This window comes from Spea bombifrons, chromosome 4 (genome assembly GCF_027358695.1).
Source record: "Spea bombifrons isolate aSpeBom1 chromosome 4, aSpeBom1.2.pri, whole genome shotgun sequence".
NCBI classification, from domain to species: Eukaryota; Metazoa; Chordata; class Amphibia; order Anura; family Pelobatidae; genus Spea; species Spea bombifrons.
In genome coordinates this window covers 57,417,980-57,436,619 of record NC_071090.1, presented here as the reverse complement: position 1 = coordinate 57,436,619, position 18,640 = coordinate 57,417,980, and the positions used below count along the sequence as shown (strand labels likewise).

At 36.9% G+C, this 18,640-nt stretch overlaps 1 protein-coding gene across 1 annotated transcript in view; it reads right to left on the bottom strand.

Moving 5' to 3' along the window:
* The window catches only part of IL17REL (interleukin 17 receptor E like), a 39,721-nt gene extending 22,156 nt beyond the window's left edge, over positions 1–17,565 (bottom strand). The window contains exons 1-6 of the mRNA XM_053462431.1: positions 17,402–17,565; positions 11,648–11,675; positions 9,462–9,602; positions 7,346–7,446; positions 4,611–4,725; positions 1,294–1,338 (exon numbers count right to left, since the gene is read on the bottom strand). Coding sequence (XP_053318406.1) covers positions 1,294–1,338; positions 4,611–4,725; positions 7,346–7,446; positions 9,462–9,602; positions 11,648–11,675; positions 17,402–17,539 — 568 coding nt within the window. The 5' untranslated portion in view covers positions 17,540–17,565. The remainder of the gene's footprint in view (positions 1–1,293; positions 1,339–4,610; positions 4,726–7,345; positions 7,447–9,461; positions 9,603–11,647; positions 11,676–17,401) is intronic.
* Positions 17,566–18,640: the final 1,075 nt, after the last annotated feature.

Genomic DNA, 18,640 nt, shown 5'->3' with positions numbered 1-18,640 from the left:
ATAAAGCAACTAAAGCAAATGTGCAGAAAATGTAGAGACTTGAGGATGCCATCATATTCAAAGTGGGTATTCTTATGCACTTAAACATTGCTACACAAAAACATTACACACAAAACATTGCTGCAGTTCTGGACAAGAGAAGACATGTTTTGGTTTCAGGATTTATTTTACTTTTTAATATTTAGGATGTAATGATTTTCTCAAAGGTTCAGCTACAGGGTACCTGACAGACGCCAGGGATTTGATGGAATATGTCGCCTAAGATTTGAGGAGGTTTGAAGTAAATACTGAACAAGGACTGGGAGTTACTGGGGATCAAAGAAATAAATGGGTGGTACTCAATGTAGCACAGGGACTTGAGATATCATAGTATCACAAATGTTCAAATGTTGGTACACAGAGGATTAAAGAAGAATAGCTTTAAAGCAGAACTTGTAAAATCTGATAAAACTTTAACATTACTCCTTGAATGGACACCATGAAGAACAAGTAAAGAGTGTAGTGCCCAAAAGTATGTATACATACTGTATATATATATATTTATTTATTTTTTAATGCATGTTGGAGTCCATATTGCATAGACTCTTAAGCATGTGGATCCATGATTGGTGCAAGCATTGTTTAATTGCTCTGTAGTGCTCTGACATCAGTGGGAGTAGCAGCAACCAAGTGAATGTATGCTAGAACAACATTAGTGTTCAAAATAGTATACTATGTAATTGGCTCCTGCTACTCCCATGGATTTCAGTGGGAGCTCAGCTTCTATTAAGCAGAATTAGAATGCTACTAAACATGTGAAAAAATTATACATATAAATGCTTTCCACTCTCATTACAGTGGCTAGAGCTAAGTGAGACAAAAGTTTTCTTTTTCTCTCCAACACACAGCACGTTCTTCCCATTAACCATCCACCTTGGAACAAGCCACATCTTCCTACTGTCATTGGTCTCCTGATTTGATGGCCTTATCTCATCCCATTTTTCTTACTTTATATGTCACAAGACATATACAATATTCATATTAAAAATGTAAAGTTCATGCAGCCTGTTCCTGGGCAAATGTATATAGTGCCTATAGTAAGTACTATGTGTAATATACTAAATAATAAACACCAGATTTAATTATCAAATGTATAATAAAATATAGCAGGGTTATGTTCAATAGAAACTAAAATGTATCTTTAGAATATTATTAAAGTAAACCTGGTAGAGACCTTCTATAAGGATAAAAATCACATAATATACCTTAATGCGAAATAGGTTTAATATTATGCCTATAACGAATGTAACTTACCTGAACATGATGGTATGCTGTTTCCCACAACACTGTGGTAGCAGTCTGAAAGAAATAAAGTACAATTGTTTTACCAAATAAAACATGCTTGAACATAACAAAGTACATTTAATATATTATGGATTGAAATCTGCTGTAAATATCCGCACAGTGTCCTACACTGTGCCTAAAAACAACATAAAAAATAGTTAAATAGTTGAAGGGTATGTCCATATATTTTTACATTTGAGCACACCTACACCTCAAGATCACTGTTTGCAAAACCATTATTCTAAATGTTATTTGTTCATTTGTATATGATGTACCCTAGTGATGTCACTAATGTGGAATAAGTCAAAAGAAATAGAAAAATATATGTATCCCCTAGTCCTTGACCTTTCATTGCATTATTGTATTGTGAAAAAAACATTTGGTACTGATTAACTAAACACCCATATGGAAGTGATTATGTGTTGGCCCTTTGCTTCTAAGAACTAGGGATTCAAACACAAAACCCAAGGGCAAACTGATAATGATTCAATACATGTATTTTTATTTAATTCTTCCTGAATTCTTATACAGCATTCATGATTTTTTCCCTTAATAAAAATAAATTAAGCAGAGCACTATTTGGACATAGCAAGCCTCTGTACTGCCGGAGACTGGCTTGAGTGGTAAATACTAGCTACACGATTTTGTGTGTAATCATTTTCTTTAGAGTAAAGTGTACCATTGAAAAAAAAGTATAAATCTCCTTTTCCAACTTTTTACCATGCAACCTATTATATGTCCAATTAAAATTGAAATTGTCTTTTCAATATTACTGCTCACCTCTAGTGTGTTCTCCCCCTTCTGTAATGCCCTACAGATAGAATCATTTGAACAAATATAGATCTATTTATCAATTGCTCTGCAATTTAGCAAATGCTCTGGAAAATACCCCTCGTCTTATAATCGGGGTCGTCTTATAATCAGACCTCAACTAGGTCTGACTATAAGACTAAGATCCAGATCCCCCGCAGCGATGCAGGGGACCTGGATCCTCCTGTGTTATGCCCCCCCCAACTTACCGGTGCTTCTGAGTCCCCGGTGCTTAGTCCGGGCAGCATGTAGAGCTCCAACCAATTCGCGTAGAGCTCTACACGCTGCCCGGACTAAGCACCGGGGACTCAGATGCAGGGGACCTGGATCCTCCTGTGTTACGCGGTAAGCAACTTACCGGTGCTTCTGAGTCCCCAGTGCTTAGTCCGGGCAATGTGTAGAGATCTACGCGAATTTTTTCCTATAGGGTCGTCTTATATTCAGGCTTTTTCTTTTTTTCATAAATTAATATTCATATTTTGGGGGGTTGTCTTATAATCAGGGTCATCTTATAATCGAGCAAATACGGTACTATAACCAGAGTATTTTTTTTTTTTTTTAAATGACCCATGGATATTCCATCGACTTGTTTGTCATGACACTATTATTTAAGCATGTTTGGTCTTTTTTTATCTTGACATTTCTTTTCTCTTTCTTTGAGTTCTTGTTTATTCATTTCATTATTCTTACATCTTGGTTCCTGCCACACCACATCATACATCACGCAACTGCTTTACTTTGTATAGCAGAAATAAGCTTAATGGAAAATAATTACTTCTTGTTTGGATGAATCATATGGTATACTCTTGTGAACTTTAAAGGGTTTCCTAGCCGTAAGCATTCCATACAAATGCACTAACATAAAAGCTTGTTTCAATTATGTTTTCACATGCGATCAGAACATTGTAGATATATATCTTATTGCATAACCTACACAGTATTTTTCCCCAGCTACAGGATGTGCAAAATTTCATTAGAAAGTAGTCAGTTAAAATATTGTAAATACTAAACAAGTAAATTACAAAATTATTTTTTCATATTCTTCCTAGAGTATGGTTCAAACACATTATTATTCATCATGCTGATTTATTCTGCAGGGATTATAAATGAATGGACGTTTTTATGTAAGAGATAAGGGTTCCTATTCAATGAGACATATAAATCTTAATTGGTATTAATGATGGTTGAAATAGCATGGTATCGCATTTCATCTCCCTGACTAAATAAATAGTAAGTCGATTTAAGACATCTGACAATTACAATATAAAAAGATACATTGAGATCCATAGACAAATACTATGCAGTTCAAAAGGGGCATCTGACTACACTTAAATAGATACATTTTTACATGGATATTCCACACTATATAAAAAAAAAAACTTCATCTGGAACCCACAAAACAAGATCTAAGAGCACAATACAAATGAAAGTTCATTTTCAGGCATACACAGTTGTATGATTCTGATTATTCTGGATATAATCAATTACATGATTGTAATATATGCACACTAAACTCTAAAGCGCAGCTGAGCCCTGTAATGGACATTTCCCAGAATATTCATGTCAGGGTATTCCAACTCACACTTGCTTAGCCAACTCAACCTACAAAAAGGTATAGGTATTACTTTCATCCTCCATTCTTATTACCAACCTTCGCTAAGCACTCCCACTTGCTGCACCCACAAGGTGTCATTGATAACCCCATAAATGGTAGTGGAGAAATGAATGAGAAATTCTCATCCAAATCAGGAAATGAGGAAGACCTTGAAGACAACAGCAAGCAGAAGTTATTAGAGATGAGGTATAGTGTGTTTTTGGAACACATGCATGGTTTATGCAGGGGTAGCTAACATGTTGCTATTCAGCAATTGTAACCAGTTGATGGTTAAAGTGGATACTATTGTTCCAAACCACAAATCCCATTCATTTTGACACACTTTTATGTGGCTATTAAACACTATTATTAATTCACATTTGGCTACAAATTATGTGTTCTACCTGGCCATATCAAAGGGATGTTGTTTACATATTGCTTATTTGCTATTCAAGCTCACCATTAGTGTACTTTAGAGTGTTTTAGAGAGTATTGTATATTTTTCCACCAAATTCTCCCTCCGCTTCCCCTTTTGTCATATTAGTCATTGATCTCTTGTTTCATCCCATTTGTTTGTTTCCCTCTGTCCTCTCTCTCCCCGTGTCTCCAGCCCATCCACAACTCAATTTCAGTTTACATAAAAATGAAATTCCTGTACACACATCTTATCATTTCTCTGTTTTTTATTGTGCCTCCCACTCTCATCTTCACATATTAAATAAATGATGTTATACATGATCAATGATAAGAGGGCAGAGTTACTGAAATAATCACAAACAACCTGAAAATCAAAGATCCTTTCATTAAAGCCCAATTTCTGCTTAGATTAATTATAACAATTTTTGCATGCTGCAGACATTTAGTATATGATTTAATACCCTACCTTCTACATGATACTCTTCTTCTAGCTCAATATTACAAAAATATGGAATTGTTTTCATGGAAACATACACATGTTGCCCAGTGCTCACTTCAAAGCAGTTAAATTGAACATCTACCTGTAAAGACGTAATATTGTGAGACAAAATTCTTGTAAGTGCATTTCATGAATAACACATTTTCAGGTTTAAACTCATTGACATTAATAAAATGAGTTTTCTTTTTCATTAAAATTATACGTTCCTTTAAAAGCAAGCAACCTCAGATAAAACAGATTACTGTGTACATATACATGTGTAGGAAATAATGTCAAAAGCAAATCTTTTAACAATGTTTCTGATAATCATTCATTTTACACATTATTATAAACGTCAGCCTAAATAACAGGGTGATAGAACATCTGGCATGGGTGCACAGTCCCAACTTCCAACATAAACCACCACTTCATTCTATTCACAGCTCCACTCTTTTTATGATAATTACTCTTGCATTACAGTAAATAATTAATCAGTGTTTCCCAGAAGTGCTTATTAAATCAGTTCTCCTTACTTCTGAAATTTTGCATTAATGTTACACATTACACAAGAATGATCTCTTATTTCTCTCTAATATTTATTAATGTCTAATAATATCCTACTCCTCTCTAATGTCTTATAAATCTAATAATATAAAGAAAATGTTTGTACTTTCTGTCACAGAAACCTAGAATATACCTATTTTTTAAGTTTCAAAATGATTCACTTTTTAATGCTAAAATTAATCCAGTTTGTACATAAGAACCATTATATGTTAAAAAAAGAGCAGTAGTACAATATTTTTATATTTTCTATATACTATACTAAGGCATTATTCTAAAATTTCTACATTTCTTCTATCATGAATATATTACAAATATATTGAATTAATGTAATCCTGCCTCAAGGTAGGGGAAACTGAAGAGTTTGAGGTAGGGGACCACACATTCTCAACCTCTCTTAATATCTTAAAGAAATTCCCTCTAAATATCTTCAATACAGTAGTAATGTGCAATGATCCAAACATCAACTTTGCAGGTAATAGCAAATGGGCCAAAAACAATTTGGACAAATTTTTTGACTCGTTTATGGCCCATTCATTTTCGGGCAACGCATTTTGTTCCCTGCCCATTTGGTTCTGCTGAAAATTGGGGGCATTTTTTTTTATTTGGGAATTAAATTAATTGACCGGTGCCCACATTTACACTCACACGCTCATTCTCGTTCACTCTCCCTCTTACGCTCTCTAAATGTTTCCCCTACCTTCTCTGCCAACCTCTCCCGCTTCTGCCAACCACTTCCACATCTTCTTCTTTATCTTCTATCTTTTATCCTGTCTTATATTTTTTTCCGCATCTCCGCGGACATAACCCAGCATAGCCTCTCCCTGATGATGCCAACATATTGCCTCGAGTTCAAGTGAAGGCAACATGACGACACTTTCCTTGACGTTTTCTTGGAGGATTGGGGTCACCGCAAGTGCCATTATTTTGGTGGAAGTTCCCATTAGGTTATGTCCATGGAGATGCAGGCAAAGATAGCAGATGAAGATGTGGAAGAAAATGCAGTAAGCGTAAGTGGTCAGCAGAGAAAGTAGGGAAACATTTAGAGAGCATGAGAGAGTGAACGAGAATTAGAGTTTGAGAGAATGTGAATAAATGTGAGCCCACGAATTTCAAACAAAACATCTGAACTGCTGAGGTTCTTTTTGCTTCATTTTTGTCTGATTCGTGGGGAGTCTGGCCTCGTTTTTGGGGCTTCGTAAGAATAACAGAATGTGCCAAAATGTTGTTAATTTGCAATTTGAACAGTAATATTATCCTCTGATACAACAGCACATTAGACACACTACAAAACACATTATGTGGCTTGCTAGGGCATATCAGATGGCATACATATAAGATATGCCTTTTATTGTTCCTTTATTACCATTTTAATGCCTTGCTACCCTGATAAACTACAGAACAAATAACAGGGTGATGAAACGTCAGGCATGGATATAAAGCCCCAACTTCCAACATAAACCATTAAAGTAAGTAATATATCAGTGTTTTTCAGAAGTGTTTATTAAATCTCAGTTCTTTTTACTTCAAATTTTTGTCTTAATGTAATGCAGTCACTTACAGAAAGTTGTAAATTAAAATTCCAATTCAAGTGACTCTTTACTGTTTAATCTTTAAGATTGTAGGAGGTCAGTTGAGAGCATTAATTGGCACATTATTAGAGGGGGTTATATAGAACTCTGCAGTACCATTCATATGAGTGGCTACATATAAGCCAGTTAAGTGGTCTTAAAGTATCAGAAGACAAACATGTCCATCCATGGTCAAAGTGCCAGGGACAAAGTGACATGCCAAGCACCACTTGGTCCAAAGAAAACTGGTGCTCCCCACGAATCAAAGATTTTAAAACTATAAGGCTCAAGGTGGAGAAAAGTTATAGCCATGTGTGCCATGGACAAAGCAAGAAACAAAGAAAAGGAATCCCAGCTGTGATCCCTTTTCTTTGTTTGTGCGCTTCAAGAGGGTTTATGTTGTCCCTTTTTTCCTGCTAGCACCCAGCGTCCTGGGAGTTGAGTGCAGAACCATTTTTTCTTTTTTATGGACAAAGCAAGAGGCTTGAGTGGACACAGCCCCATAGGCACGCCATGACCACCCCACAGTCTGCCTTTTGAGGTTTTCATCTTGCCAATTTTAACTTGCAATTACATTTTAGTGCAATTTACCTTTTTTGTTCCAGTTTTGATTCTTGAAAATTTCACACTAGTGCATTGATTCTGCTGTGTGCTCAGTGTCAAAGAGCAGATTTCTACTCCTTTTATGTTTTCTAGGAGGAAGTAAATTTAATTAAAATGTGTACATTGCATTCGTATTAAAATTGTATTTCTAACATTAACTGTGTCATGTTGGTTAACATTCTAATGAGCACTAACAATAGGTGAACACTATTGCACTTGGCTGCTAAAACGTATTTACAGAAAGGAAACAAAACTAAACAAATGAACATGACAAAAAATGTAATACTAACCAACAGGCCCGGACTGGGACAAAAAATAGGCCCGGGCATTTAAAGCCTGAGCAGCGCATTTTTGTTTATTTATTTATTGTTAAAGCCCATCCTTCATGTACCATCTTTGCATTTACTCATTCACACAAATCATTAACACATTCATTAATGCAGTCTCACAAACCATTCAAGCAATTCATCCACACATGAATTCATTAATTGTCATACACATTCACACAATTCATCCACACATTTATTCATTCATTCTCATACGCATTCACACTACCCCCTCTCCCCATCTTATCTGCCCCTTCTCACTATGTTCCCCCTTTTCACTATGTACCCCCTCACTATCTATCCCCTCTCCCCATTTCTCACTATCTAACCCCCCTCTGCCCCTTCTCACTGCACCCCCCTCCCTCACCCTACTTACCTTGTTGCCGGAGCAAGCAGCAACTGTGACCGGGCCCGCGGCAGGGTCGGATTGACTTGCAACTCCAGGCCCCTACCTTAAAATAGGCCCAGATAGGACCGGACTGACTGGGCCTATACGGCCGCATTAACGCAGGGCCCCTTAAGCCCGCCGCAGCTGCGACCGGGTCCGCCACTCCACTCTAAGGGGCCGGGAAGCCCCCACCAGGGCCGGCCTTAGGGGTCTGCGGCCGCACAGGGCTTAAATTAAAACATCAGGGGTTTTTTTTACTTTATTTAACATCCTCCATGTTAAAGTTAACAAAAACTTTATTTAACATGGAGGATGTTAAATAAAGTAAAAAAACAACAAAAAAAAAACTCCGATATTTAAACCCCGTGCGGCCGCACACCCGTAAGGCAGGCCCTGATGGGGGCTTCCCGGCCCCTTAGAGTGGCGGACCCGGTCGCAGTTGCGGCGGGCTTAAGGGGCAGGTGCCCCTTATGCCCTGCGTTAATGTGGCCATAGAGGCCGCATAGGCCCAGTCAGTTCGGTCCTTACTGGGCCTATTTTAAGGTAGGGGCCTGGAGCTGCAGCTCCATCAGCCCCTAAGTCAATCCGGCCCTGCCGCGGCCCGGCCCACCGGGCAAATGCCCGGTGTGCCCGATGGCCAGTCTGGGCCTGCTAACCAACATATTAAGGATCTAGAACTGTAACTTCCAAACATTATTTTTAGCAATATGATATTATAATCTAACATATATAAATTATTATCGTTTTTGGGGGTAAAGGTACATTCCAATCTCTAACTATGCATTTTTAATGCACATCAGTCTATTTTTTATTTTATTGCAACACATAGCATTTCCTTTTAATTGGTGTTACAAAAATAGATTTCTCTCACATTTTCCTCCTCTCCTGTCTGCTCCTTCTGAAGTATCATTTCACATAGACTATTGTTTAAAAATTTGGGGCCACTTAGTAGTTTTCATGGAAAAACAAGTGTGTAACATAATTGCAGCTGCTTTTCTAAAGATCAATTAGCTTTTTAATTAGCTTTTTAAACTTTTATTAACTAACAGAATGTGCCATTGGAACACAGAAGTGTTGCTTGCTGATAAAGGGTCTCTGTATGTCTATGAAGATATTGCATTAAAAATCAGCCATTTCCAGCTGCAACATACACTGTATTTCTGATCCATTTAAATTTTATTTTAATGGACATAATTTGCTTTTATTTCAAAAACAAGGAAAAGGGTAGTATATATATCAGACATACTGCACCCAGTTTCAGCCACTGTTTAAAAGTGGGCCACCTCTCAATTAAACAGTAATTAAATTTTTCCTATAGACTACATGTGTACTTTATCTAGCATGGTCCTGAACTTACATGATGTAATTTTGGATACAGCTTAAAACATACCATCAAGAGCAATAGTTCCTTTAACATCCAGATACAATGAACATTGATTCATCTTTTGGCACTTCATAGCTGTGGAGATCTTCATATTTTCTAACACAGTAGGTAACAGAGAATCTGGTGGGTCCTCGCAGAAGAAACCACCTGCCAAAGAAAGGATATGGCTTTTTATTGAACCCAATGAACCTTAAATAGCAATTAGGTCAAGGGAAAACAATACATATAGTCCCATGTACTGCTCCCTTGTTCTGGTGCCAGATTGGCCAGCTGAATAACCATCCTGCTTTGTCTCGAGGGAGAAACACCTTGTGGTCTGATGTGTTCAAAATCAAGCTGAGAAAAACTTTTTCTCTTCCTCAAGACAGAGATGACTATCCCCTATTTAAATAATGATGCCAGTTCCTAGCGATTCAAGGTACTCTGTACCAGTTAACTTAATATGCTCTCTGAAGGAGCTGCTAGGAGCCAATCTTCTAAATATACCGTCACTCCTGAAATAAGCCATCACCTCTGAGTTCCTAAAACAGGAAGAGCTGCACCCTTGTCCTTGCTGGACCCGTAATGCATAGAAATATCTGAGTGACTTGCTACTGGAAAATTCAGATAGGCATCATCTAGATTTATCACAGCAAGGAAATCCACCTGGGGTAGCATCTCTAGTGTCTTCATCTTGAGCTTGTTGGGGGATTCTGAACATGTTGACATAGCAAAGATCTACAATGACCTCCAACTTTCTGGTTTTGGAACATACAGGATTTGGGCACAAGTGTTTGGCCAGGGCCTTGTACAACAGAATGGCCTTAGCCTTCCTCTTCTGTAGAATTCCCCATATGCCTTTGCCCAGCCATCAGAGAAGACAGCCTACTACCTGAGCATTGGCCAACATCCCAACAGGTGTTAAGATACACGCACTATACCAGCAAAACATGTAGTCTTGTAGTAAAGTACCCTTTGTGACCTAAAAAGAAACCAAACATGCCCCCCTTAATCCTCCATAGGATCAAGCTTTTACAAAAATCTAAAGAAAAAATCCACTGGAGATGTAGAAGGAGACCTACTCATCTACCAGGAAATCACTGAGGGTAAGATGAGAGGCTCCAAAGATTTATAAGCTGTGTACTCCTGCCCTATGTGGATTTGGAGAGCTATCATCTTCTAAACGCTACTGGGGATGACATGGAAAGGAGTGGTAAGCCCCTGGTCATTATTTCAAAAATAATTATACATGCAGAAAGAGTGGCACAGAAATGTTAAACGAAAAAGGAGGGCCTAGCAGAAAACAATGATGTGTTTTTTTAACCTTTACTGGCCAGTTTACTGCTAGTAAATGTTATCATCACCGGGATCCCAAACACTGTTATATAAATATGCATAGGGCCCATAAAATGGGCTCTCTAAAGATCTGTTCATTAATACAACATTACAAAAGATAAAGGTCACCCGCTAAGACTTGAAGAAAGAAGATTTAGTCTACGACAGCGGAGGGGATTTTTTTTACAGTAAGTACAATAAAAGTATGGAATTCACTGCCTGAAGAGGTGGTGCTAGCAAATACATTAGATGCCTTTAAACAGGGCCTGGATACTTTTTTTTAATGAAGCAGAACATAGAGGGCTATGTATGATAGTATAGGAATTAATATTTATTTAGTGCTTGTTGATCCAAGTAGAAATCAACAACAGTAAACAAAGAATAGGAAAAGGGTTGAACTTGATGGACGCAAACTATTACTACTTTATGTTGTTTTTCGGTCTCCTTTTTTTTAATGGAAGCAAGACTGCAGAACAGCTATTAAATCATTAATTGACATAAAAAATAGTCTGTTATGGCATGTTTAAATTAATCATACATTCTCCCTATGCAATTCAATACCTACATTCCCAGCCTTCAGCGCAAAAAAATCAAGCTTCCCAGAGGAACGCATTTTTTATTTTTTTTTTTTATTGCCCTTGGCATAGGAAGAGAGGTACTGCAAATGTGATAAAACATGTAAAAGTGAAGAGGAGATTGCCAGGGGAGATCCACACATTTGCATAATTGCAGCAATTCTGATAATTACTGTGCAATGAGGAATTCTATTTATAGCACAAGAAGAGTGTCACATCCATGCAAGACATTACACAATGTTCTCTCAGAATTACACAGAACTGTGCTTAAGGGTTTTGGATTATAAAAAAAAACATACTTACTGGTTTCTCTGCTTCTACAATGAACCCCCTAAAACAATGAAAAATGATTATTAAAACTAAATAAAGAACATTGCTATTTTAAGCAATCATACACACTTTAATACATATGATAGTTGAGTATCACTTTATATTTTATTTTTATTAATCAAAAGACAGAGGGATTCATCGGTGTCTTCTTTACATATTTAGTCTTCTTCCCCACCTCCCAGGTACTTGCTGTTGCAGAAGATGCATTTTGCTGCATCAGCTTTAATCCTACATTTTCAAAAATAAAGGCTTACAATATCCAGTAAAGTAAAACTATATGAAAATAAACCAATGAATGTTTTGATTTTAAAATGTGATCCCTTTTATTAGATGACAAATGAAAACTGGGGAAATATTTAACTATGATGTTTATATCCCTGGAACCACAAAAATAATCAAAAAAGATTCTCTTAATATTTCAAAATGCAGTATGTCTTTTCCATCTAGAAATTCTGCTTTCTGTGTTTACTTTCTAGTCTAAATGAAGTTAAATGCCTCAGGCATTAAATAAATAATGTTGCCATATAATACTATATGTCACATATAATTTCTTAATGCATAGCAATGGATTACATTTTATTAAGAGAGCTCTAGTAGATTCTGTAGTTATAATACAGCAGGGGAAAGTGAAAATCAACAATACGAGTGCTTTGTAGGTAAAGGTCAGCAGTTTAAATTTAATTATGGAGGGCATGGGAAGCCATGTGTAATGATTAAGTACTGAAGAAAAAAACAAAGTGTGAGCCTTCCAGTCTGACTCTTTTAGATGTTCTACTGTGGTTTGGAGCCCAATTGTGTGGAGGAGCTGCCCTCAATTACCTCAGCTGTGTAATACTTTTGACTTGTTTTAGTATATTCAGTCCCTAAATTATCCAGGGGCCAGGGAAAAGAGGCCAGGCTTATTTCTCCATTAACGCTTCATCTGCTTTCTGCTTGCCACCTGGTGCTGTACGCTGGAAATTACATCATATCCCAGCGTTTTCCAACAGCACATAGGAGTGAGGAAGCATAAGGAAAGGTCGGTAACTCTGCTGACCTATGGCAGCTTTTGAACAGGTACAAGGGGCAAGTCCGGGCACTGGACAGCTGCCCTTCTGCCCCATGCTAGAGACGGCCTAAATAACCCCAAACATTTTAAGAAGCTATAGTGGAATGTGTACGTTGTCGTAAAGATATAGGGCTACACTCCACGTCTTGTTCTCAAACACACATCAAATAAGCTAGTCTACAAAAAAGCTGGGTCGTGCCATAATATAGACTGAGCTAACAGAGCTGTCAAACAACAGAGCCAATGAGAGTTAGATCAACAACTTTAAAAGTACAACACAGATCAATTATAAATAACTAACTGTAAGGCTGCAGCACAAACAGATCATCTATATGTGACATAGATTTACCATTTACCACAATGTATGTCATATCAATGCAATGAGAAAACAGTTCCAGCTGTTTCATGCACAAAACCATTAGCCTGTTCTATAGAGGGTTAGCAGTACAATACCCTGGTATAATCATAAAATAGCTTTGTGTTATGAGGAAATGGTGAAGGAGGAAATACAGAGACAAAATACATTACTTCCTTAGAGACCTATCTTTAAAAATATGTCATGTGATTGGTCTGGTACAATGAAAACACATGACTTATTATTAACACAAAGCTCAAATTCTGTAAAAAAAAATTGTATACTGGATTCCTCTATATGACATCCTCTATAGGACTGTTATGGCTTAACCCCGCCATACAAACATAAAATGTTTATTATTATAATTCTTATGAATAAAGCATTTTTGACTAGCTACTACATACTGGAAACAAACATACAAACAAGTGATTTTACACCCATTAGATTTTATAACAGTAAACTATTGATGTTTCCATATAATGAAATGTAAAATGGGTTATGGTGCTTGTAAACCTATTCTGCAGACAAGGTCATTTCCACTGAGAATGCTGTTTGGCCCACAATATGAGATCAGGTCAGTTCAGTATGTTGTTACCAGACGAGTTGCTGAGAAGGGCTACTGGGGTTTAAGCCCTGAATGTCAAATTCATAGCCCCGAATAAAGACTATGTGGCTAATGTATGCTTTAGCAGATAAAGCATTCTTTAGTCTCAAAGTCTCTATTTGGGGCTATGGGCCGGTTGGGGAGATCAAGGATCTCCCTCTAACTGGCCCCAAATAAAGGTAGTACAAGGTCTGTTTATACTAAGCTCTGTCTCCTTGCTCCCTCATGTAGAGTGTGTTAACTATTAATGCTGTCCACTGGTATATAACGTCAAATCTCAATGTTCAGCACCTGTAGTGTACCTAGGGGCCCAGTGGGGTCCAACCCGGGTGCCACTCACCAGGGAAGTGCCACAATTGACCTCTCACACGGTCAAAATTGTTTATTCCTTTGTGAACAATTTTGGTCTGGCCCAGGGAAGGAACAGAGTGGGGTCATAGAACATAAGGTCATGTGATCTTGCGGTCATGTGACCCCCACAGTTAAATGCGAGGCTGCTTGCACAGTGCGCAAACAGCAAATGAAATCTGCAGCTGATCTAAGAGGGGGGTGAGTTAGGGAAGAAGGGAAAGTGTATGTTTGTGAGCGTATATGTGAAAGGGTGTGTGAGCATGGATGTGTATGTGTGTGCAAGCATTGATGGGTAAATGTTTGTGTGTGAGCATGGGCATGTAAATGTGTGTGAGCATGTATGTGTAAGTGTGTGTGAGCATGGATGTGTCTGTGTAAGTGCACATTAGTGGATGCAATCTGGGCAAGTCCTATGGGTGCCATCTGGGTGCTTTGGCAAATCCTGTGGGTAAATGATAAAATTGATAACCTCTTTAAACAGACATTCCATCTATTTGCACTTTACTGTGTGTGATATCTAAGAGGTCATTTTAAATTTGCATGGTGTCTCCTTTGCAAATGCATGGGGGATCCTGCAGAATCCTTCCATATGCATTTACCCCTTTGTGAGCCCCCCGATACTTTCCATGCAGGAGATGTTTTTAGCTGTACACAAGTCCTGACACATAATATACTTACTGCCAGTCAGCATTGGGTCAGCGAACATCATGGGGGGTTCAACAAGGCCCTCATATGCACTTGCTTTTGATTTCAATTAGAGTGCCTTCCAAGAGTCATCTGACCACAGACAGAGTGGGGAGCTGCAGCTCTGGAGTTGCAGCATCTTCTTAGGGTAAGTATGTTATGTTGTCTTTCTGCCTTTTTTACAGAATGCATTTTAAAGTACTCACAGATAATATGCATTCTTCTTTGGTGAGGCTGTCATGTCCAGTAAAATGCCCCTTTAACAAATTGTTAAACAATGTTGATGTTGTTTTTTGGTCACCCCAAAGTTTCACCTAATTATTTGTTATTAACTATATTAATCCACTATTGAAAGTCCTTAATTTTTTTTACGCTTATTTTATTTTTTAGAACACAAGTTGATTAGGACATAATTTTATACAGCAATAACAGATCATGCCTAGTTTCAGACTATTATAAAGATTACATAAGTCATAAACAATGTCTAAACAACAAAGCAATTTAAAGTTCAGACAAGTACCTGTAGTGTTTTATATAGACATATATAGACTGATGGACGATGAACCTGCTGCCGAGACAAGCCTTATATATATATAGTACATAATAACAATGCACTCTCAGTTTCCTAGTAACTGTATATTACCACAGAGGATCTTTGTTTCAGTAACTGTATTCTCCAAACGCAACAGCCTGAGACAGGACAAGCACAAAATAGAATAGTTCTGAAAGGCACTGCACCAACATTTTTGCAACCCTCAGTGATGTGTAAACTCTGAGTAAACTCTGCAGTAATCTCCGATCCCATACTTGTTTTTCTTAAATTACATAAATTGTTGGTGCTATATAAATAGAAGATAATAAGAATTCCAACTCTGCTTTTACTGTAATGTATAAAGAACATAAGTGTGCATTTTGTGTTGTTTTTCATGTAGCAGATGCATTTTCAGATATGGCCACTGAGCAATGTAAATTGCAGCCAGGTCTGACTGAATCCTCTGCTCTGTTTGGTCCTTCTGGGATTTCTTTGTAGCCACCATTGATGATTGTGACAAACAGTAGTTGTTTGTGTGTTGGGCAAACATATATTAGGGTCACTGTCTATGTGGACCATTTGGTAATGTTTGTCCAAGGAGTTGGCCAATTTATTGTTTTCACTAGATAGAAATAATAGTTTAGTTTAGTAAAAAAATACATACATACTCGTAAACATTACAAACATCTTATAAAGTATACCTATGAATTATTATGTATTGTTTCATATAACACCATTGTAATCTGTAGCGCTGTACAATGGGTATACATAACGTATAGTATTTAACATAACAATCTGATTTACAGATATGGAGGCTTCATCCTTGACTCAAAGTGAGATTTATGTCTAGCCCAATGAGATCACTGACCACAAACATTTTATATTTTTTAAGATCAAATTTTATTCTGTGAAATGTCTATGCAATCAGTTCCTCCTGTGGTGTTTATTCATGCAGGATATACATCTATATATTCAATCTATTTCAAATCACTATAAGTTTCACACATATAAGAAACACATAAGGACATCTAACCCTTTTTATTACATATAGTTACAGCTTTTTTACAGTTACAAAAAGATAATCAGAACATAGTTCAAGCCATTCTGATTATATGAAATAAGCAATAACATATATAATAAATTCAGATATGATTTCAGTTTGGAGCAGCATAATCTACAGCACATACAGTAACATTATGAACAAAGGCAAGCAGTACTGAAGTGTGTCAGTATGTAAAAAAAAACAGATCCCTTACACATCCATACATTTAATTCTAGCAGAAAGTACATCAGAAACCCAAGCCAATGCAAATCCAGGTGAAGCACTCAGCTTGTGTACAGAATGTATACTTCTCCAACTTTACTCTTATTTCTGTGTTCCTGAAAGTGTTAATTACATCACTGAGGAAACAGAGCTGATGGCTATGACATTGGGATGAATCACCTGTCAGTGGGAATGCTTTATCAATTACACATTACTACAAAAAATACTATTTCAAAGGAGGAAGGTTCACATGGTCTCCCTGTTTAAAAGATTAAGGTGTGTCTCTTCACAGAAAAATAAAATGTACAGAAAAAAAGTAGTCAAATAAAACTTCTGGAGCCAAATATAAATTACTGAATTTATTGATTAGCCATAAATACTAAAAATCAACTAGCCACTTTATATGTCATAAATAATAAGCAGCCCTTCATGATTTAAATATTTCAGCAATACTTATATTTCTACAAGGTTAATGTTATTACTACAAACTTGAACCAGTTGTACACCCACAGCACTATTTAACTAAAAGTACTTGTGCTATTTATTATGACTCCGTGCATGTTAAATGACTCATAATAACATGTCTTATGATACATTCCGGATATATAATAATAACTAGGTTTCAAATGCCAGTATAAATTATTGGGATATTACAATAATATGAGTACAGAACATACAACTAAAGAAAGGCAATGTGTGAATAGCACCCAATCCACATAGACTCTAAAGGATATGCTTTCATGCATGTCTTATTGTTAAATATAGATAGACAGACAGATAGAAGGATAGATAAACAGATAGATAGATAGATAGATAGATAGATAGATAGATAGATAGATAGATAGATAGATAGATAGAGACTATGCATCTTGTTCATTTAGCTGCTTACCCGAGAGCATGTAAGTCCACATTCTTTAATCCTTTGAATTGAGTGGCAAATGGAAACTCCATATATAAATATGATAAGAAAGTGAGGAGTTGCAGTTTTCTTGTGTACAAAGCAGCATTTCCCATTGAGAAATTCCATCTCCACACTGCTTGAGTGACAAATCGGTGTATAGTGAAAGAGCAGAACATTCTGCAGGGATTACCTTGTCACTTCTTGAAACGCCTCTTAAACTTTCATTGGCTACTTCATTGGCTGTGATTACTTTAATGCTGGGACAAAAAAAAAAACTTAGAAAGATTTCCTGGCTTGTGAAATACTACTCTTATGGTTAATCTAGTGGTTTTTTTTCCCGTTCAAGTAATGTTAGCAGATTAGTTCCCTTTACTATTAGGCAAATGGAATTTTCTAGATGAGGTCATACTGAGCAATAAAAATTCTGTAAAGATGCAAAGTCAGTAGAATTCTTCAACTAGATCAGATACTGTTACCAAATATTTTGTTCTTAACATTTAGCACAGCAAATAAAAGCATACCTCCCATGTGTCACTGTTTAGTAGGGACAGTCTCTCTTTGAGACCTAAACCCACCTCTCTCTTCTCAGTCTTACTTGCCTCATCGAATATTTGGTGCATATGAGTGCATCACAGTGTGAAGAAATAGCAGATAACATGTTCATAGATCAAATGTTAATAAAATGTATTATTCTTTCCCATAGTCAATTATAGAAAAATAAAAAAAATCAATAGCTCTAACCTCTGCTGAAACCACACCTGGGAAAATAAATACCCCCTCTTTTGCTATTTGAAATGTCTGGACCTATTACTTGCAGACTGAAAACCATATACGAATTTGAAAACGTATTATGTATATACCATGGTGATAACCGGTTCCTGCAAGTGATCTGATGGTTCTTGGCAGTTAAGTGCTCCCATTAAAGTCAAGGGGTATGCTATCTGTGCATGCATATAGAGGTCTCAATAGACCCCACCCACAACATTTACCATACACATCTCCTGCACAGAAAACTGTTTGGGGTCGGACAATGGTGTGATTGTGTCGAATCCCCTGTATATTTACAAGGGGGATGCCATGTAAATGTAAAGGGACCTCTCGGTTATTGGACTATTTGGATATATATTTGGAACACACTGCAAATCTTACAGAATTAATTTGAAACTGAAAAAGGAATGTAGGCATCATAAAGTATTCATTTGATTTCTTTGTCTTCTATAGGGTCCT